A 21,401-nucleotide genomic window follows, 5' to 3' on the forward strand; every position below is an offset into this window, starting at 1 on the left:
GGGCTGGCGCGCTCTGTCTCCCTGACAAGGAACACTTTTAGGAGCTGGCAGACCCCAGCTTCCAGGCTCCTGTCCCACCTGGTGTCACCTCTGCGCTGGGTGCTGGGTTGTGACTCACTGTGTGTGTGTGTGTGTGTGTGTGTGTGTGTGTGTGTAGGGATTGTACGTGTGGGTCAGGTCACTTGGGGTGAAAGCCCTCGCCAGCCCCTCCCCCACATTCCTGGCGGGAGTGGGAGATAAGGCTCAGGGCCACAGACATCTACGTCAGAGATAGGAGGTCTCAATGCCATGGGCAGGGGCAACTGGACTGCGGGGCGTGGGAAGGGCTGGGGAAGACTGGGGTGAGAAGGGTAGAAGAGGGCGGGTGGTGGGATGGGGAGGGCAGAGTGGGGAGGCCCTGGGCAGACCCTGGCAGAAGGGGCACGGGGCAGGGTGTGGGTTCACCGTTGGCAGGGCCAGGTGAGCTATGTGGCCTCAGCTGCTCCTCTTGCTGCTGGCCCCACGGGGTGGGCATGGCTGCCATGGGCCGGAGCTGGACCGGGAACTTGTCCTGGCCAAGGTGAGGGCCTTGTTCCTGGATGCCTTGGGAGCCCCCGCGGTGACTGGGGAAGGTGGGAATCCTGGAGTCAGGCGTCTGCCCCGAAGACATGCTGTGAGGGGCTTCACACGCAGGGCCTCTGAGCCCGAGGAAGAGGATGTCTCCCAGGCCATCCTTTTCCCGGTTACAGGTAATGAGGGTGGGGAGCTGGCACCTTGACTTTGATAAACAGTGTGGTACTGCAGGGGCTTGGGAGCCAGGCAGGTCTGCGTTTGAATCCCAGACCTGCGACTCAGCTGGCCTTGCAGTAATGGACCAGTTACTGGACCTTCCTGAGCCTCTGTCTCCTCATCTGTAAAAAGGGCAATAATGCCTACCTCTCAGGATTAAGCGAGATGGTGTATCTAGCGTGCATGGTTCACAGGAGGCATTTGGGAGATAGTCGTCTGGGAGGCCAGGGGTCTCTAGGGACAGAGATATCTGGGCATGGGCCCCTTCCTGCCATCTTTCCTTCTATCTTTGCTTTTGTTCCCTGCTCCAAACACTGTTTCTTTAGCCCCAAGTAGCTGAGACTTGAGAAGATATCAGGGATGCAGGAGAAAGATTAGTTGGGAAACTAGTCTACCTTCTCTTGAGTTCTCTCCTCATCTCCCCATGTTGCACTGACTCAATGAGTAAAGCCCTCCTCTGGCTAAACTTTCTTGTAATCTGGCCCACTTTGCTCTCAGAGAGGATCCCTTGCCTCCCTGCACTTCGGGCCCCGTGCAGCACAGTGAGTGTGGCTTTGAGATCAGGCAGAATCCCAGCCTGGCTGCTTAGTAGTTAAATGACAGTTCATCTTTCTATCCCTCAGTTTTCTTATCTGCAAAATGGATCAATTGTGAGGTTTATATTGAGATAACCCACATAACAGTACAGCCCCAGTTGCCAGTTCTTCAACTCATGCTGGTTCATGATTGTTTGGTGCCATCTATATACCTGTCAGGGTAAGGATGCCAACTGCATTTTCTTAGAAAGCACTGTCCTTATTCTGAGTTACATCCTTTCTCCTCCCCCGTCCTCCTTCTCCTCCTTCTTCTTGGTGTTAACCTGCCTTTTTAAGGCGGAATTATTTTAAAGACTTTCTCATGCAATATTTCTGACATGTAAAAAGACATAAAGAGTAATATAACGAGTGCCTGTGTACACAGCATTCAAGGTACCATTTCATAGTATCAGATGAACAAAAATTTAAATATAACTATCAATTCTAGGCGTTGGTGAGGGGAGAAAGTGCAGGGCCTCTTACACATCGCTGATGGGAATATTAATTGGTAAAACCACTTCAGAGAGAAGTTGGCAATGTCTGGTATTTTTGTGGTCCTTTAATGATGAAATAACAAACGGGGAGCCTCTGTCAGTTCCCCCGAGACTGAGGAGAGTCCCGCATCTGGCAAAGCACTCAGTAGAGCGCTTGGCAAGCTCATGAGTGGCAGCCACAGACCTCCTGCTGAGGAGGAGAGTCCCGGGTTCTGCCAGTCAGGGCTGCTCTCTGCCTTCCCTCTGCCTCCTACAGGTGCCAGCCTCGGGGACGAGCCAGCTGCCGGAGAGCTGGCCCAGGAGGCCAAGGAGGGCCTCTTCACGTATGTGTTCCGGCCATCGCAGCACACACGCAGCCGCCAGGTGACGTCGGCCCAGCTGTGGTTCCACACGGGACTGGACAGGCAGGAGACAGCAGCCGCCAATAGCTCTGGGCCCCTGCTAGGCCTGCTGGCACTGTCATCCGGGGGTCCCACAGCTGTGCCCATGTCACTGGGCCAGGCACCCCCTCGCTGGGCTGTGCTGCACCTGGCCGCCTCTGCCTTCCCTCTGCTGACCCATCCCGTCCTGGTGCTCCTCCTGCACTGTCCTCTCTGTTCCTGCTCAGCGCGGCCCGAGGCCACCCCCTTCCTGGTGGCCCACACGCGGGCCAGGCCGCCCAGCGGAAGGGAGAGAGCCCGCCGCTCCACGCCCCCGCTGCCCTGGCCTTGGTCTCCCGCCGCGCTGCGCCTGCTGCAGAGGCCTCCGGAGGAACCCGCCGCGCATGCCGACTGCCATAGAGCAGCCCTCAACATCTCCTTCCAGGAGCTGGGCTGGGAACGGTGGATCGTGCACCCTCCCAGTTTCATCTTCCACTATTGTCATGGGGGCTGTGGGCTGTCCACCCCGCCGGACCTGTCCCTGCCAGTCCCCGGGGCACCCCCTACCCCTGTCCAGCCCCTGTCTTTGGTGCCAGGGGCCCAGCCCTGCTGTGCTGCTCTCCCAGGGACCATGAGGCCCCTACGTGTCCGCACCACCTCGGATGGAGGTTACTCTTTTAAGTATGAGACGGTGCCCAACCTGCTCACGCAGCACTGTGCTTGCATCTAAGGGAGTCCTGCTGGTGGCCGGGTCCCCACCATTACCAGCCTGGAGGAAGGGCAGGGTTCCCACCTCCCCACTCCTTCCACCTCTCTGCCTGGAGGCTCCCCTCCCTATCCCGTCCCTGTCCCACGGGTAACGTGACAATAAACAGCATAGTGCATATGACTCGGTTGTATTCTTAGGCTTCTCTGACACTTTGTGCGTGTCGGGGCGAGGTCTGGGCCCCGGGAGCATGGGATTGTGGGATCTCAGGTCACTCAGCCTCACTTGACCTCAGAGATGTGGGGTTCACCGGCTGTAATTGGATGTGTATCTGGTAGGAAGCTACAATGCCTGGGGATGACAAAAAGGTGCTTCCCAGCTCAGGACAGCCACTCTGGAGCCAGAACTGACCCTCATACAAGCCGGACCTGATGTGTCGGTTGGGTGGCCTGCTGTGCACACCTCATAGTGCCTATGCCCAAGTGGCCTAACTGCCCCCTCCTTGCCACACTCTGCCCTAGCTGATGGATGCCTAGCTCAAGGTCAGGTGATTTAAAGATGTGCCCTGTGTATCTTTATATAATCCCTTAACTCAGCCCTTAATGTCAGATGGTGGAAAGGCAGAGAAACCATTTGCTCTTGTGTGAACTTGTGCCCACACTGAGAGCCCAGAGTGCACAGAGTCCTTTTCTTTTCACGTTGCATCTCCTATCAGTCCATTCTGCCCCACCTTGACTGGGCCCCGCTTCCCTGGCCTTCCTGCTTTCTTTTTCACTCTCCTCCTTCTCCCCTTAGCCTTAGTATCCTCCTGCCCTGCCCTAGGTCCGGGCTGTCAGCCAGTAGGTTCCATCCAGTCTCCCTTTAAGGTGTGTGTGTGTGTGTGTGTGTAGGGGGAGGGTTGGGGATGTTCAGGTCCCTCAGATTGAAACTCTAGAGCACTTTCTGATGTTGACTGCACAACTGCAATGTGTAGTTATGCTAACACAAGACTCCCTCCTACTACCCCAGATCGATGGGGTGTGGAGTGGGCCGGTAAGTCCCTGCCCCAGGAAGGGGTGTGGAGGGGGGAGAATCCCATCCTGTCACCTTAGGCTAATGCCTTCTCCCTGCTTGAGCTGAGCTGGGTGAGCTATTGTTCCTTACAGCACCAGAGCCCCCAGGGCAGCCCACTCCGACTGCATGAGGCCCGGTCTCAGTTGCTGCTGCTGCTAGGGAGTTGGGAACCTGCCTGTTCACAGGCCTGGGTCTCTCCCAGCACCTTCATCGACACCCAGCATTGCAACTGCTATGCTCAGGGCCCCTGGGCTCCCTACTCAGGCGGGGGACTGTGGAGAGGGCTGGTTGGGCTGGGCCAGTGGTGGGAATGGGAGATTTTCCTCAAGGCCGTCTAAGCACCGCTCTCTCCCTGTCTGGCTTCCCTTGCTTGGTCCCCCCTGCACTGAGCGAGGCTTGTCCCTGGGATCTTCAATCCTCCTACTAGGCTTAGGATGCTCCCTCTTCCTGCTGGGGCCGTCTAGGACCCTGTGATGTCCAGGCTTGCCCTGTGCCAGGGATGTGGATGTCATCTGAGGGCTGGGGACACTCTACCTAGGGCCACAGGGTTCTCTACTAGGCCAGTTAGCAGATGGGTGTTGCTAGGGAAGTGTTTTCACATATCTGACACAGAGTGAGAGAAATGAGTGCCACATAGTAACTTTCACAAAGCCAAAGGTATTCTTTTTAAAGGGCTGCCCTGTATTCTAAAATTATCCTTCCTGGGTGTGTATGTGTGTCAATATGTTATTTCTTTTATGATATTATAGTGATGGTAGATGGTAGGGGTTTTGTTTGTTTGTTTGTTTTTAAGTTTTTACTTAACAAAATTAAAACTTGGCAATTCTAGTTTGGATCCTAAGATTTTTCCTTGTAATTTTGCTGCTGAAATCTGTGAAATCCTAAAGTCTGGGAGTCACTGGTCTGGGCCACCCTTCCAGGGTCTCTAAGACCTTTGATTCCACTAACTTAGCAAGTCAGGAAGAAATGTCCACCCCTCCCTAAGAGGGGCCAACAGTGGCTAAGAAAATCTGTCTTCACTCCTGGCCATGAGACTAAAAGCAGTAGACTTCAGAGATTTTCCCTGTTCCCAATGGTAATCATTAGAGACATTTTGAATAATCTTCATTCAGAGACAAATTGAACAGAAAATTCAACTCAAACTGGCTTAGACCAAAAAAAAAATAGAATTAAAAAAATCACTGTCTTATGACAAGTCCACAAGCATAGCTGGCTAAGGTATGGCTTGATTCTGGGGTCAAAAGACACTACTGTACCAGGATCCAGCTATAGGCTCTACATCCCCTGAGTGAGCTCCATCCCAGGTCCAAGGCAGCCTGGGCAGTTCCAGGCTCTCATCATCACACCACTTGGTCTAGCAGGAGGGAGTCTGCTTATAGAAGTCCCAGATTGGGTCTTGGTGGCCTGACTGTCCTGATTAGGGTCATGTGCTCCTCCAGGAAAGGTGGCTGAGGGAACAGAATAAGTTAATGACTTAGATCATGTGTCCTACCCCTGGAGTCCAGAGCCTAAAGCACAAGGTGAAGTTATCACCTGCTTCCCCAAAGTAGAGTGCAGTTACCACACAAAGGTGGGATAGATGCTGAAAGAAAAGTACTGCTGGTTCCTCCTCCTAATTATCTCTCAAATCAAGCCCTTTCTCTCTTTCTACATAGACACTATTTTGCCATTTAAGGGGAAATTCTTTTTTTTTTAATTGAAGTATAATTGATTTATAATATTGTGTTAGTTTCAGGTGTACAGCAAAGTGATTCAGTTATATACATATTTTTTCAGATTATTTTCCATTATAGGTTATTACAAGGTATTGAATATAGTTCCCTGTGTTATACAGTAAATCCCTGTAGCTTATCTAATTTATGTATGGCAATTTGTATCTGTTAATCCCATACTCCTAATTTATCCCTCTCCCCCACTCCCTTTCCCCTTTGGTAACCATAAGTTTGTTTTCTATGTCTATGAGTCTGTTTCTGCTTTGTATATAGATTAATTTGTATTACTTTTTAGATTCCACATGTAAGTGATATCATATAATATTTGCCTTTCTCTGACTTACTTCACTTAGTATGATATTCTCTAGGATCATCCATGTTGCTGCAAATGGCAATATTTCATCCTTTTTTATGACTAATATTCCATTATATATATAATATTCATATATATATATACACACATATATATGTGTGTATATATATACACACACTACATCTTAAACCAATCACCTGTTGATGGGCATTTGGGTTGTTCCCATGTCTTGGCTACTGTAAATAGTGCTGCTGTGAACACTGGGTACATGCATCTTTTTGAATTAGAGTTTTTGTCTTTTCTGGATATATGCCCAGGAGTGGGATTGCTGGATCATATGGTAGCTCTATTTTTAGTTTTTTAAGGAACCTCCATAGTGTTTTCCATAGTGGCTGCACCAATTTACATTCTAAAGGGCGATTCTTGATTGAGCAATTCAGCAGCCTCCTTAACCAGTCTCTAAGCAGTCACTCCGTACGTCTCCAGTGCATGTCACACCTGGTGCCGAGAGGATAACTTCTTTGGTGATTTCGTCCCTTAGGTGACTGAAAAACTTGTCTACCCAAAGTTCAACCTGCTTTGTGTGGTATAACAGCCCTTTACAATAGACCCTACACCTATCCTTGCAGACTTGGAGTGATCCAGTCATGAGCTAAGGGATGCCAGCAGCCTCTACAGGTTGGAAGAAGCAAAGAACAGATTCTCTCCTGCAGTCTCCAGAAGGAGCCTGTGATTTATTACTTTACATGGCAAAGGGGACTTTGCAGATGTGATTAAGGTTACTACAGACCTTAAGGTGGGGGGAGATAATTGTGGATTATCCAGTGAGCCCAATCTAATCCCATGAGCCCTTAAAGACAGAGAATCTTTCCTGGCTGCTGTCAGAGAGTTGTGATGATAGGGACAAATCAGAGATGCAATGTTGCTAGCTTTGAAGATGGAAGAAGGCCAAAAGCCAAGGAATACAAGCAGCCTCTAGAAGCTGGAAAGGCAAGGAAATGATTCTCCCTCAGAGCCTCTTGAAAGGAATGCAGTCCTGCCGTCACCTTGATTTTAGCCCAGCGAGACCCATACCAGACTTCTACATAATCGTAAAATCATTAATCTGTGTTCTTTTAAGCCACTAAATTTGTAGTGATCTGTTACGGCAGTAACAGAAAACTAACCAGAAACAGTGACCAAAGATGAGGTGGTGTCTGGGAAGAAGAAAACCCTTTTCTATCATTCCTGATGTAGTCTGCCTCATCCAGGAAATACTTGGCTTCAGTACAATTTAGAATATTTATGCTGGTCATTCTTTAGATCCAGTATGTTTCACAAAAAATACATTCCTGAATTTCTACACTAGTTTTGTCTTGGAGTAGAATATATTCTGGGTTGAGCAGTTAGAATAGTGTTAACATAGTGTGTCCCCTAGAAAAATGTGTTGAATGAAAAAATGAATGTGATCAAGACAGGCTCTGAAAGGGATTGTAATCATTTGATTTTAAAGTGCTGTTTAACACATATTCCCAAAGATTGCTGAACTTAATGTCTTTTTGTTTCTAGTTTATGATGGTCATAGCTCTATAGGTAACAATGCCAAGCTGTATTTTTTGATACTAGTGATATAGCTAAATCAATAAGTCAAAAATGCATAAAATCTTAATAGGAGAAATAATTATTGAATGATCAAACTAGTTCAAAATAAGAATACAAATACTTTTCAGTATATATCAAAAAAACTTATTTGACAAAAAAGTTTCTTAATGGCTGTTGGTCAAGGCAGCATAGAGAAACTTTAATGCAAATTCTACCAAATGATTTATCAAAAAGGGGTTTTGTTCGTTTTTTTTTTCCTGCAAACAAATGTGGTTACATTAACACTGAGCATGTAACAAACCGGTTTGCCTGGATGTTTAAACGTTATCAACATAAAACTAAAACATATTTATCTCAAGATCTATTCCTAGTCCAAATGTATCTATACTAAGGCTGGAAAACAGAATAAGAATAAAACCAAAATGTATCTGTAAAGTAATAAAAATAATTTGATTGTTTTTATGCTGGAAGTATGTTTCTTATTAATACGGCACATCATCTTTCCGATCTGCTACTGCTTGGATATTCTTAAGAATATCTGTTTCAGGCTTTCATCAGTGAGCTCTCTGGAAATGAAGTCCAAGAATAAAGTCAAGAGTTGCAGATTCAGGATGGGACTGTACAATAAAGTCCGGAACATCCAGGATCCTGTGTGCAATGTATCAAATGACTCTCATTGGCTAACCTGATTGGAATTTTTGTCATTGGCACGGAATCGTCAACAGGAACAACTGCATTAAGTATTGACTTCTCTTCTGGGGAGGAAGGTGTATTGACTATTTCAGGTGTAAGGCTTCCAAGTTTTTGCTTTCTCTACTAAAAGCCTTGAACCTTATTCTAGGTTGTATGTATTCTTTTTTTTTTTTTTTTTTTTTAAATTTTATTTTATTTTATTTATTTTTTTTAAACTTTGGATGGATTTATTTATTTATTTATTTATTTATTTATTTATTCATTTATGGCTGTGTTGGGTCTTCGTTTCTGTGCGAGGGCTCTCTCCAGTTGCGGCAAGCGGGGGCCACTCTTCATCGCGGTGTGCGGGCCTCTCACTGTCGCGGCCTCTCCCGCTGCGGAGCACAGGCCCCAGACGCGCAGGCTCAGTAGTTGTGGCTCACGGGCCCAGTCGCTCCGCGGCACGTGGGATCCTCCCAGACCAGGGCCCGAACCCGTGTCCCCCGCACTGGCAGGCAGACTCTCAACCACTGCGCCACCAGGGAAGCCCGGTTGTATGTATTCTTGATCTTGATGATCCTCCATATCCAAATTCACTTGGCCATTCTGAACCAGTTGCAGAAGCGCCAGAGGAATTTCTTTTGCAATCTTCTGCCAGCAATAATGCCACTTTAAAGGATTTCTAATATTAGTTGCTGAATTTCAGGTATACATGCAAAGAGAGTCACCCTTCCCTTAACAGACTCAAGAAACTGAGCATTTGTTGGGTTCGTTGTAAGGTCTCAGTTCTCCATCATCTAAACTGAAACTGTTACTTCACAGTTTAAGCAGAATCTGATATCGTGAAGCTGATTTTCTCCACTGATGCATTCAGATCGCTTACAAAAGGAATGACACAATCTGTATCCTCCACCTGTATATGACTTAGATTTGTCATCACCCGAAGCTCTTGAGGCTTAATTCAGAGGGACAGTCCCATGTTCCCTCGCCTCTTTGAAAAGTTCATTCACAATTTGCCCAGTAGAAGGTCGAATTATATGTAATCCACTGTACCCATGTTCACTTGAATAGAACCTTACTATGGAACGATGTGGTGGTCAGCACCTTAAACAAATGAACATCTCCCCAATAGTGGGAAAACATTTGGGGTGGCATTTGTGGGCTTTTAAAGACTGTAACTTTAGGTCTATCAGATTAGGAAGATTTGCATTTCGCTTCATATAATTCTGCTAAGGCCAATTTATTTCTTGATACATCATCGCTTTGGTTGTTTTCAGTTTTTTTTTTTTTTTTTTTTTGCAAGCTCTTCATATTCCTATTAAATTCTGCAAATCCTGTGCTTTTGGGGGCCACAGCCCTGAAGACCTCCTCTCCCGACTCTGCGGGCTAGGTGCTGCCTTGGCCATTTTCCACCAGCTCCCTGGCTTCTTATCCTTTTAATGTTTCTCTCCATCCCCTCCCCCCCATTTTGTCCTACTCTTTAGTTTGAACAAATTTACTAAAGTCTTTGCTCACCATTGCTTTTTGCCTCTCACTTCTTTTTCTTGGGCTCCTTTTTCTTGGTACTGATCTATCCTCTTTTATTATTTATTTCAGAGCAAGTCTGTAGGTGATAAACTTTCTGAGTCCCCCACTACAGAAAAAGTCCTTTTATTTTTGCACTCGAATGATGGTTGGGCTGTGTATGTAATTCTAGAGTCAAAGTTATTTTTCCTCTGAATTTTGAAAAATTCTCTCCCTTTGCTTCTTGTATCCTGTTTTTCAATGAGACTTAACATCTATATGATTCTCATATCTTTGTAGTTCATCTTTTTTTTTTTTTTTTCCCCTCATTGGAAGTTTTCAAGATTTCCTCCTTACCATGGCATCTGAAATTGCATCACACTAGATCTCATGTTAGTTTGAAAAAGGGATCCTAACTGGCATTTGGTGGGCCCTTTCAAACTGAAGATTCATGTTTTTCTTCAATTCTAGGATATTTCGTTCTATATTTGAGTATAACTTCCTCTCATATTCTTTCTATTTTCTTCTTCAGAACTTTATTATTAGCTGATATTGAAAGTGTTAGATCGATCCTCTGTGTATCTTAGCTTTTAAAAAAATAAAATACTTTGCATATTTGGTGTTGGGCTATGTGATAGAAAAACATATTTACTCAGTCCTCCGGGTCACACATGTACCCTTTAGCTGTGCTTATTCTGATCATTCTTTTGAGGATTTTGTTGCTTCAGAATCATGTTCAATTTTTCAGTTGATTTAAAAAAATCAGTGTGATATCCTTTTCCACCCAAGAATGCTACAATTATTCTAAAGTCTTGGTCATGCTCTGTGATCTATTTCACTGCATGAAAGCTCCTCTATGCATTGATATCTCTTTTAAGATGTTGACTTTCTCCCAATGTTTGGTAATTATTGGTTGGAAGCTCACCCTTTACCGCAGATTCCAGTCTGATTGTTTGTACCCTCCTTAGCAAAAGGGGTATGAGTAATGTCATGGTGTACGTCAAAATCTTGTCAGTTACTGTTGGCTGTTGGGGGATATGCTGCGAGGTAGGGTGTTTTGGCAGCTCATCTTCTGCAAATGGCTGCTCCCTTTACCTCCTATGTGTCACCAGTCACCAGGAACACTGTCCTTTCTCTCCATCTAATGGTCTTATATCCACTGCTCCTACCTGAAGGCAGACAATCCTGCTGGAATTTCTTGGCCCCAGGAGACAAGAAGGGGGAGTGTGTGTGGAATGGCTGACATGCTGTGGCATGCTGAAAAATCAGTGTGCTGTTGATGGCTCCTGAGCCCGGGACCTCTCAGGATCCGCCCTCTCTGGGCACGGAGTGCTCTTGGGGCTGTTTTCAACTCCTATGGCAGTCTACTGCTATGCACATTTTGAGCTGTGGTTTTCTTCTCTGACCAATTTGCACCTGCCATCCTTCTTTCAGGGATTCCTCATGATTTCTGGCCCACCAAGGGCTCTCCTTGTTGTCCAGGATGATTATGAATTTATTTACTTATTTTTATATGTTTTCTGTTATTTCTAACCATTTGGGATGGGAGGTAGAGGCTGCAGCATGTATTCAGTTTGCAGTTTTGGACAGGAACCATCTCCCATAGCACTGTCTCTACCATAACATGCATCATGTTTGTGATAGACAGCATAATGGCCCCTTCCCCCAAAGATGTCTATGTCCTAATCTCCAGAATCTGGGCAAATGTTATACCTACACTCTAAATTTACACAATGTTATATGTCAAATTTATTTAGTTAAAAATATTATGTTAGGGCTTCCCTGGTGGCACAGTGGTTGAGAGTCTGCCTGCCAATGCATGGGACCCGGGTTTGAGCCCTGGTCTGGGAAGATCCCACATGCCGCGGAGCAACTGGGCCCGTGAGCCACAGCTACTGAGCCTGCGCATCTGGAGCCTGTGCTCTGCAACAAGAGAGGCCGTGATAGTGAGAGGCCCGCACACCGCGATGAAGAGTGGCCCCCGCTTGCCGCAACTACAGAAAGCCCTCGCACAGAAACGAAGACCCAACACAGCCAAAAATAAAAATAAATAAATAATTGTATTGGGCTTGTATTAAAATAAAGAGTCTTTATTTAAAAAAATGTTACGTTATATGGCAAGGGAGAAGTGAGATTGTGGATGAATTAAAGTTGTTAATCAACTGACCTGAGAATAGGATGATTACCTCGGATTATCCAGGTGGGCCCAGTGTAATCACAAGGGTCCTTAAATGCGGAAGATGGTGGCAGAGTCAGTGTCAGGGTGATGTGATGTGAGAAAGACTCAATCAGTCACTGTCGGCTGTGAAGATGGAAGGGGCCATGAGCCAGGGAAGCAGGCAGCCTCTTGAAGCTGGAAAAGACAAGAAAACAGATTCTACCCTGGAGCCTCCTGAAAGTAACAAAGCCCCGCCAACACCTTAATTTTTAGCCCAGTGAGACTTAGCCCATTTTGGACTTCTGATCTTCAGAACTATAAGATAATAAATATGTGTTGTTTCAAGCAACTGTTCGGTGTAATTTGTTACAGCGGCAATAGGAAGCGAATACAATGCTGAGATGTGATTACGGGAGTCTCTCTTCCACCACACTGCCAGCTCTTGAGAACAAGAGCCATACTGTTGTCGCCGGTATTTACCTGGAACCCAGCACCGGATCTCGCACATAGTCAGTGCTCAGTAAATATTGGTTGAACGAATGAAAGAATGAAAGACTGCTCTGAATTTGAGGTTCTACAGAGGCTCTGAGATTCCAAAGCAGGCTCTGCCTTTCCCCTTCCCCTGGTCCTGGAGACTCTAATCCCTCTGATCTCACTTGCCTCTTGTTTTCACTTAGCAGGTTTTATTGCTATTCCATTTGCAGCTTCTTCCCTTGCTGTGGACCATTTCTCTCGTCTCTTCAGCCCTGCGTGTAGGCAGAATTGAGATGGAAGACACTTGGCACATAAGTACCTGACTTTACCAACAGGCCTTCCCTGGGTTATACCTGAAACAGTGACTTTTTCTTCCTCTCCAAGATTCTGCCTGCTTTCTTCTCTTCTCCATAGCTGCCTCCATTCACATTTCCAGTCAGGCTTTTGCTGTTTTCCCACCAGCTTGAATGGGGAATGTAGTTTTCATCTCATCTTTTCCTTTCTGTGTTCTGAATTAAGCACAAGGCCGATCTTTCTTACAGCCCTTCTTAACCCCCTTCTCAGATGATTCCATGGGTTTCCAGGCTAGATAATGAAAAGAATTAAAGGCACCCTCAGGTGACCTCAGGTTTTCTATAAAGCCACTCAGGGAATCCCTCAATGTATTTTGTGCAGAACTGCAAATTCCTCTTGGGCTGGGTGACCATAGCTGCCGGTGGGTCACTGAAATATTGTTATTTTGTGGCTTTTCAGCCAGCCATTCTCAGGCTCTGGCTTCTCTGATTTCCCATTGAACTTGGCATCTGCCTCTCCAGCTTTCCCTCTGTGCGCCTCACATTCAGTCTCTCCTGGAACCAGTCAGGATGCTTGGTCACGGTCCAAAGCAGAGTTCTCATGCCAGATCTCCTCCAGTACTGCTTATTTGTCCCATATGTTTGATTTTGGTGACTTGGTCAATGCCTGGACCAGTCTTTTGTGGCTCAGTCTGGCAGCAGAGCCAAGAGACATGGTATGTGGTTACTAACATAGAAAGAACTGCCTCTGACCACTCAGTCCTGGGGATGAGGGGGCCAGGCACACAGACAAAGTAGTGCAAACTCTTTTACCAAAATCTATTTTTGGAGGTAATATATGCACCTCTTCATTCCCTTCCATTGTGTCCCCCTCCCCTGCTGCCTTCCCGATCCATGAAGATACCTAGTTGAGGAAACAAAGAAATCATCCAATTTCACCCTCCCTACCCACAATGCAATTTCAAGTGTGAAATTTTCATTATGGAGGAATCCTTAGGTTTCGGTTATCCGATCTGCTGCAGGAGTCTGTAGTGCCAGAGTGGTGAGGTCCAGATCGGAGACAATGGCTCATGTCCTAAAGATGAACTTCTGTTCCCCCATGGGCAACCGTCCAGGGGATTGCATGCTCCAAGGCAGCAGAAACAAGCAAGCTTTGGACCAGGATGCTGAAGTTTGTATTCTCTGGAAGCTGATTTTGTCATTCTCGTATGAAGATACCCTCTCTTTCCTTCTCTCCATTCCTGCTGCCTAAGTTATAACCAGCACACCTTCCCTTACCCCTTTGGTAACAAGCATTTTGCAGATGCTACCCCAGGGAACTTAGGGGTGGTAGGAAAGCTACCGCTTACAACTCACTTTCCTCCTCACACAATAACATGGGGCTGAAACCTGATGCACATTTCTGATTTTAGGTGGAGTGTTATTCCTGCGGAATAAAACCCAGAAGAGTGTTTGTAAATTAAGAGCATGATGTCATGGCATTTCTTTGAGGAACATAATTTCATTCATGGTAATATGAAATTATGCAGTAGCAAGCCCTGTATATTATATTACTTTCTAAGGACAATTTTTTTTTGAAATGGCATTGCATGCCTTTTTAATAAAGATAATTCTTTAAGAGGTGAATTTGAAATTCGAACTTTAAAGAGTCCTTACATTTAATTTTTAAAATAATGTTTAGCTCTTTAATCCTCCTGGAATTTAATGTGTGTGGTGTAAGGGAAGGAACTTAGTTTTTTTCACATGGACAGCTAGTTGTCCCCAAATTATTGAACAACTCACTTTTTTTTTATACCATTAAAATAAATTTTATCATGGATAGTAAAAAAAAAAATCCCCATGTAATCTTGGTTGTTTCTGTCAATATTTGTCTATCTCTTTGTCAGTATCGTGCTGCTTTGGTTACTGTGGCTTTATAGGACATTTTGTTATCTGGTAGGGCAAGTCCCCTCTAAGTGCCTCTTATTCTTTTTTCCCCTCAAAGTTTCTTGGCAGTGCTCATATGTTTGGTCTTCCAGAGGAATTTAAGAATCAACTTGTCAAGTTCCAAAATCTTCCCATTGAAATTGTGATGGAAACTGCATTAAATTGACATCATTATAATACTGAATCTTCTCATCAGGAACATGTTATCTTTCAATTACTTAGGTCATTTCTAACGTCCTTAAAGTTCTCTGGTTTTCCTCATATATAGATGGCATATGTCTCAAAATGTTGTAGGTTCTCTCTTTTTCTGTTATGGTGAACGGATAATTTTTTTCCCTTTCAGACTTTAAGTTTTTGCAAAGGTTTTGTTTTAGTCCAGGTCCTTATGGTAGCACTTTACAGAAATACACTCAAACTAACTTAGGGGAAAAAAAAGGGGTGGGGTGGGGAGAATTCTTTGGAAGGTGGCCAAGGCCTCCCCTGCAGGCCAAGGGCAGAAAGGGGAGTGGGCCTCACACAGGGCTGGAAAAAAGAACTGCTTGGTCTCTTCTTGTTGCTTCTCTCGGGAGATGGTTTCCTCTCCCTCTGTAGTTCAGCTTTCTTTGCTGCTCTTTGTCCCCCTTTTACATTCAAGGGGAGGCAGAACAAATATGGCTATAGGGGCTACCCACAGGAATGGTGAAAAACGATGTGGGCTGGAGAGGCACCCCTGAAATTGATTTCAAAGCACTACAATGTCAGAAACATCAAAAGAATCTGTCTCTTCTTGTCTAAAAAGGATAGAATTAGCAGTAACAGTATGGGAGAATCCGACCTCCCGGGTTCCAGGCGATTGATAAACAGGGACTGACAATCATCACCCTTATGGGATTAATAATTCAACAAAAATATATTGAAACCTACTGTAGAGCACAGGGAATTCTACTCAGTGCTCTGTGGTGACCTAAATGAGAAGGAAATCCAAAAAAGAGGGGATATATGTACAGGTATAGCTGACTCACTTTGCGGTACAGGGTAAACTAACACAATATTGTAAAGCAACTATACTCCAATAAAAAATATATATATATATATCGAGGTCCTACTTTTACTTCATATTTCTATACTGCTTCGCTGATCATGACGTGCTTCCTCTTAGTCCCTTTCACTGTCTTTTAGGCTTTGGGCTCAGACCACACAAAGTATGCCATAGTCGCCAAACTGTGTGCTTTAGTGGCATAACTTGCCATTTCAAATAATTTGTCTTCAGAAGAGAAGATCCTTCAAATTTTGCAACTTGGGATAAAGATGACTATGACCTTATTCCTTATTCCTACTCTCAACTGGCTTACGATTCATTTTGAAAATAAATCAGAAAATAGGGCACTACATTAAAAAAACCCAACCAACCAACCAAACAAACCCTCCTTGAAAACAAGAAATTCTGTTAAGAGACATTATTCTTAATCTAATTCTGTAGTCGACGTCTGTTATTTGACCAGGAGCCAGGTGAAAGCTACAACGGGAACTTGGCAGTCTCAGCAATATCGGTTACTAATTGAACGACCTTCCCAAGTAACCTAAGCTTTGTGAATCCGTTTTCTCATTTTCAAACCCGAAACAATAACAACTTTTAAATTTAGCTGTTAGAAAACAAAGTAAAAACAACAACAACAAAAAAAACAAAGGACGAGGTGCACGTGGAGGGCTAACAAGCGCTAATGAGAGAGCCCGATATTGATGAAGCAAAAAAGAAAAGCGAGTCTGGAGCGAGATTAAGTAAAAACTGTCAAAGAAACCCCAGAAATGGCACCTCCGCCAGCTCCAGCTCTTTCACACGTGTCAAAAAAAGTCCCTCCATGGCGGACACGCTCTCCTTTAATTGAAAAAGGAGTGTTCACTTTGGACGAGTCTTTTCCTTACTAACAGAAAATTCCTTTTCTCTAAACTTTGCTTCCCCGCCCAGTTTGCAAACAAGGAGTCAGATTTTCCTCACTGGCTCGGAGGAGCACCGCCGAGCCCAGCGGGCGTCTCAGGAGGTGCAGAGCCCACAGCTGGGCGGGGTCGACGGAGGCCCAACTTGCAGCAGTGGTCTGGGCTCAACCAGCTGCCACCGCAGAAGGCCCGCCCCCGACAGAACCAGTGGGCACCGCCCCCCATCCGACACGTTCGCACGACTTAGGGCGTGGTTTCCGGCATCGGAGGCCTGCTTTACGGCCGTCCCTCCCGCGCGCCTTTCTTCCGGGGCGGGACTTCCTATCCATTATTGATAGGCGCCGGGAAGCAGAGCTGGTGGCAGGATTATACAGGAAGGTAAGTCTGGCTGGCTAGACCTTATGCTCCTTGAAAGGGCACCAAGGAGGAGCTCTTACTCGCTCTCCTTTTTGTTTTTTTTCTCTCCGCGAGGCCTCGGTTTGCGCGGACGTCTTGGCCATTTGGCACTACCACCCACCTGAAGCTCTTCCGCTTCCTCTTTGCTCAGGCTCCGCCCCCAGCGTCCTGTGGCCATGACTACCGCCCCGCGGGACTCCCTGGTGTGGAAGCTCGCTGGGCTGCTGCGTGAGTCCGGTGAGTAGACTTCCGGTTGGGCTGGGGCGAGATGGGGTACTTCCTACCTCCCAGAGAAACGCCCCGTAAGAGTCATGGGGTTACAGCTGTTTAGGGTCACGAGGGTTTGGGTGTCGAAGAATTCATTTCTTTACTCCTCCGGGGTTTGTTCGCTCTGTTGTCCTTTGTCTTTTGACAGTTTAGATCTTAGCCATCCCTCGAGGCCAAACTCCAGTGCCACTTCCTTCATGCATTCTCTGATACTCTCAGAGGGAAGTGATGGTTACTTGGCCATAAGCCCCTCGAGACCAAGGACTGGTCATAATCATCGGTGGCAAAGCACTAAGTTTAGCATAACTAAAAGCACGAGATTTGAAGTCAGACCCACCTGGGTTGGAATCCCAACTCTTTCAAACTTGACCAAATTGTTTAAGTTTTCTGAGCCTTAGTTTTCCTCACCAGGAAAACGACATAATGATTGTACTTATCTCAAAGGTTGCTATGGGGATTAATTTTAATTCACATAAAGCATTTAGAACAACGATTGCATATATAGTAAGTGCTCAAAATTGGTAGTAATTATTATAATTTCTTTCCTTGGAGCCTGGGCACAGTGGAGCCATAGTCGTTGTTCAGTAATGGATGGCATTAGTTGTGGTAGAACAAGTACTGGCTTTGAGATCAGATGGACAACTTCCTACCAGCTGTATGATCTCAATCGAGATTCTTCTTTGAAGTCCAATTTCCTTATTTGTAAGAGAGTGTTAACAGTGCTTTTTAGGAGATTCTGATGACATTTAAATGAAGTAACATGTCTGGCACATAGTACTCAACGTTAGCTGCCTTCCATCACTCTGCACTCCTATTGATGGTATCTGTGGAATCTCTATAGCATTTTTACTTTCTGGCTTGTAGTACTAACTGTGCACATGTCTTATCTCCGCTTGTAGACTGGGAGGCTCTTTGAGGGTGGGGAGAGTCCTTGAACCTTGTCTGTATCTATCCTCAGTGTTAAGTACATAGAAAATCCTTCATACAAGGTTGTAGGAGTTGATAATTTATTCAGCAGAAATCTGACTTGGTTCCAGGGGTTAGGGCTGATGGTGTGTGTGTGTGCGCGTGCACGCATGCATGTACAGGGACACAAGTGGCTAAAGAGGTAGCAGGAGGGAGAGTGTTGCAGTGATGGAATAGATTTGTATCTTGATTGCAGTGGTGGTTACAGGAATCTACATGTAGCAAAATAGCATAGATCTATATATACACATTGTACCAATGCCAATTTCCTGGTTTTGATATTGTACTCCATATAAAATATAACGATTAGGGATTACATTTTAAAGGTATGAGGGACCTGTCTGTACTAGTTCTGCAAAATCCTTCTAGTCAATCCTTATTTTTTCAAAAAACTTTAAAAAAATCCTCTTTGCCTACCTTGTAGTTGTACTTTCTTAGTTGCAGTAATGAATACCAAAGATGCCCTCAAGGATGAGAGTCTCATTGGAGAAAGCAGTTTTAACATGGAGAGCAATAACAATACCTTAGTGCTATAGAGTGGTTATTTCCATGACATGTATTTTAGTGTTGTTTGAAAGTTTCTGTAAGTGCGCATGTTACTTTTGCAATCAGAAAAAAAAATACAGATAAAGCAATCAACTTTAATATAAAATGAGTGATTATGGGGAAAAGTTCAGTAGTGTTGTGTGTTGAGAAAGCTTCCTGGAGAGAAGGTACGTCTCAAGCTGGGCAGAGTGGAAGGGGGTGTGTCAGAAAATGAGGAAGCTGGGAACCAAGTCGACTGTATTTCCAGCACTGTGAGTAGGCCAGGCTCTTTTGGGCAGAAGGTGAAGGAAAATTTAGAAAAGTTGGAGTCTTGTAGCGAAGCAGTCTGCTATATCAGGCTGAAAAGTTAGGAGTTTTTGAAGGTAGAGGAGAGCTGTTGAAGACCTTTGAGCAAGGAAGAGGTAAAAAATTTGATCCTGTAGTGGAGGATCAACAGTATGAGTTGGAATGGGTGTATCCTGGGGTCACAAGTTTTAGAATAAAAGGAAAGAGCCTTTTCTTATGTGCTCCTCCTGTCTGCCCCTCTCCCTGCAGGGGATGCGGTCCTGTCTGGCCGTAGCACCCTGAGCCTGCTCACTGCCACACTGCAGCAGCTGAACCACGTATTTGAGCTGCACCTGGGGCCATGGGGCCCTGGCCAGACAGGCTTTGTGGCTCTGCCTTCCCACCCCGCCGACTCCCCCGTCATCCTCCAGCTTCAGTTCCTCTTCGATGTGCTGCAGAAAACGCTTTCACTCAAGGTTCTGGGGTGGGAATGGGGTAGGATATACAAAAAACCCGAAAGAGCAGTGGAGGCGGGGCTGGGGGTACGGCATGAGTGCACGAAGTCTGCAGGGCCCAGATTCAGATGAGGTGAGAGCTGTGCTTGGCAGTGCTAGGGAAGAGAGGCCAAGGAAAGGGACATGTGCTGGACCTCAGTGACCTGAGTGTTTTTTTGGTTTTTTTTTTTTAGCTGGTCCATGTCCCAGGTCTTGGCCTCCCAGGGCCCATCAAAATCTTTCCATTCAAGTCCCTTCGGCAGCTGGAGGTATGGGGTGTTGGGGGATGTCAGTGCACAAAACCCAGCTTGAGCAGCCATTTGGGGCGGGGAAAGAGATGTGGCCTCTTTTGGTGGGGTGTGGGAGGCAGACCTGAGTGTGCTCGTTGCTCTGCAGTGATGTGCCACCCACTGTCTTCCACTTAGTGCTGCCCTGAACCATAGGTGGCTTCGTCATCTTTTCCTGCCTCCCTGTTGGGAGGCGGGGATGAGACCTCTGTCTTCTGTGAAGTTCAGTCTTCCTCCCTCCCTCCCTTCCCTTGCCCCAGCTCCGAGGTGTCCCCCTCCACTGCCTCCATGGCCTCCGTGCCATCTATTCCCAGCTGGAGACCCTGATTTGCAGCAGGAGCCTCCAGGCATTAGAGGTGAGGAGGGTGAGGGGTGAACCTGGATGCCTTGTCCTGAGGGACGTGGAGGACCAAGCTCTGGGGTTCCGCCTTCTCTGCAGCCTTCCCTGCCTCCTGCCTCCCACCTCCCTCTGGACCCAGTGTCCTTGCTCCCTCTGCTGTGTTCCCGCAGCACTCTGTGCCCGTCCATGTGTTTACAGTCACGCCTAGCATACTGTATGCAATATCCTCATGTCTGCCTCCCCGCTCTGCCCACAGTGAACTCCTTGGGGACAGGGCCCTGGGTTTTCTTTAAGTCTTCATCTCCAGACCGAGCTCAGTGTATAAAGAGTGAATGAACGGCCGGCTGATAGAGCGTGGTCTTGGCATGGTAGGGAGGGGAGAGTGGAGGTAACAGCACCTGCCTGCCTGCGCAGGAGCTCCTTTCAGCCTGCGGTGGTGACCTCTGCTCCGCCCTGCCCTGGCTGGCGCTGCTCTCTGCCGACTTCAGCTACAACACTCTGACTGCCTTAGACAGCTCGCTGGTGAGTGAGCCTCGGAAGGGGCTTTGGGGAACTGGGGAACGGCAGGGACGGGTCCTTCAGGAGGAGGGCCGGTTGGCTGCCTGGGGGCGTCCCATTTTCCACTTCCTTTTCCCGTCCCCCCTCAGCGTCTCTTGTCAGCTCTGCGCTTCTTGAACCTGAGCCACAATCAGGTCCAGGACTGTGAGGGTTTCCTGAGGGTGAGTAGGAACAGCCTGGCTGGGCGGGTGCCACTGGGGCCTCTGATTGTTCTGCTCTGACCCTCTCTCCTGGACTCCTTTTGCTCCCACCTTGCCCTTGCCCCCGCCCCCAGGCCCCTAACCCCCTCAGAGCCGCATTCTGGGAGGTGGTACTGTTTGGAGGCACAGATTCCAGCATAAGACAAAGCAGTGTTCAAATCTCAACTCCTATCCCTGTGTGATTTGGGACAAATTAGTTAGTCTCTCAATTTTTTATCTGTAAAGTGCACATCCTAGGAGTACCTACTTTTATAGTATTAAAATGACTGTGAACGGTATCTGATGTTACGTAGCCCAGTGCCTAGCTCAGAAAAGGGTAGCTTTCGTGGTGAGGATGAAGAACACTTCTCCCATGTCTCCCTGTCAGAGATAAAGCTGGATACTAGTTAAAATGGTAATAAACTATTTGTGATATTTAATTAGTAGTAAAACTATTTTAATCAGTAATAAGCTATTCAGCGTGAACTGAACTCAAGTTTGATTTGTGCATCGGTGGGCGTTTTCAACGGAGAGTGAGCTAGTGGGAAGGGGGACGATGGGGGGCTTGAGCAGATTCTCTCCTTGACCAAACTCTAGACGGGT

General features: G+C 46.4%; 2 protein-coding genes and 1 pseudogene across 3 annotated transcripts; 2 read left to right on the forward strand and 1 right to left on the reverse strand.

The window, feature by feature from the left end:
- The first annotated feature begins 78 nt into the window (after positions 1–78).
- On the forward strand, positions 79–3,085 carry LOC309654278 (inhibin alpha chain). Its single transcript, XM_082478841.1, has 2 exons — positions 79–728; positions 2,094–3,085. The coding sequence occupies exons 1-2, from the start codon at positions 467–469 to the stop codon at positions 2,924–2,926; spliced, it is 1,095 nt and encodes a 364-aa protein (XP_082334967.1). The 5' UTR covers positions 79–466; the 3' UTR covers positions 2,927–3,085.
- A 5,819-nt stretch (positions 3,086–8,904) lies between these two features.
- On the reverse strand, positions 8,905–9,544 carry LOC309654282 (UBX domain-containing protein 2B pseudogene; annotated as a pseudogene). Its single transcript has one exon. The product of its transcript is annotated as a UBX domain-containing protein 2B pseudogene (transcript).
- Positions 9,545–12,077: 2,533 nt separating this feature from the next.
- LOC309654281 (serine/threonine-protein kinase 11-interacting protein-like) lies at positions 12,078–21,395 on the forward strand. Its single transcript, XM_082478844.1, has 7 exons — positions 12,078–16,879; positions 17,049–17,134; positions 19,211–19,416; positions 19,629–19,703; positions 19,982–20,077; positions 20,476–20,583; positions 20,709–21,395. The coding sequence occupies exons 2-7, from the start codon at positions 17,074–17,076 to the stop codon at positions 20,838–20,840; spliced, it is 678 nt and encodes a 225-aa protein (XP_082334970.1). The 5' UTR covers positions 12,078–16,879; positions 17,049–17,073; the 3' UTR covers positions 20,841–21,395.
- Positions 21,396–21,401: the final 6 nt, after the last annotated feature.

Source organism: Balaenoptera physalus (assembly GCF_965194825.1).
Source record: "Balaenoptera physalus genome assembly, contig: HAP1_SCAFFOLD_2474, whole genome shotgun sequence".
Lineage (NCBI taxonomy): Eukaryota > Metazoa > Chordata > Mammalia > Artiodactyla > Balaenopteridae > Balaenoptera > Balaenoptera physalus.

Coding starts and splice junctions, on each gene's coding strand:
- LOC309654278 (XM_082478841.1), top strand. CDS start 467: ATGTGGCCTCAGCTGCTCCTCTTGCTGCTGGCCCCACGGGGTGGGCAT. Junction 729..2,093: donor CATCCTTTTCCCGGTTACAG/GTAATGAGGGTG, acceptor TGCCTCCTACAG/GTGCCAGCCTCGGGGACGAG.
- LOC309654281 (XM_082478844.1), top strand. CDS start 17,074: ATGACTACCGCCCCGCGGGACTCCCTGGTGTGGAAGCTCGCTGGGCTG. Junction 19,704..19,981: donor AGTCCCTTCGGCAGCTGGAG/GTATGGGGTGTT, acceptor CCCTTGCCCCAG/CTCCGAGGTGTCCCCCTCCA. Junction 20,584..20,708: donor CTGCCTTAGACAGCTCGCTG/GTGAGTGAGCCT, acceptor GTCCCCCCTCAG/CGTCTCTTGTCAGCTCTGCG.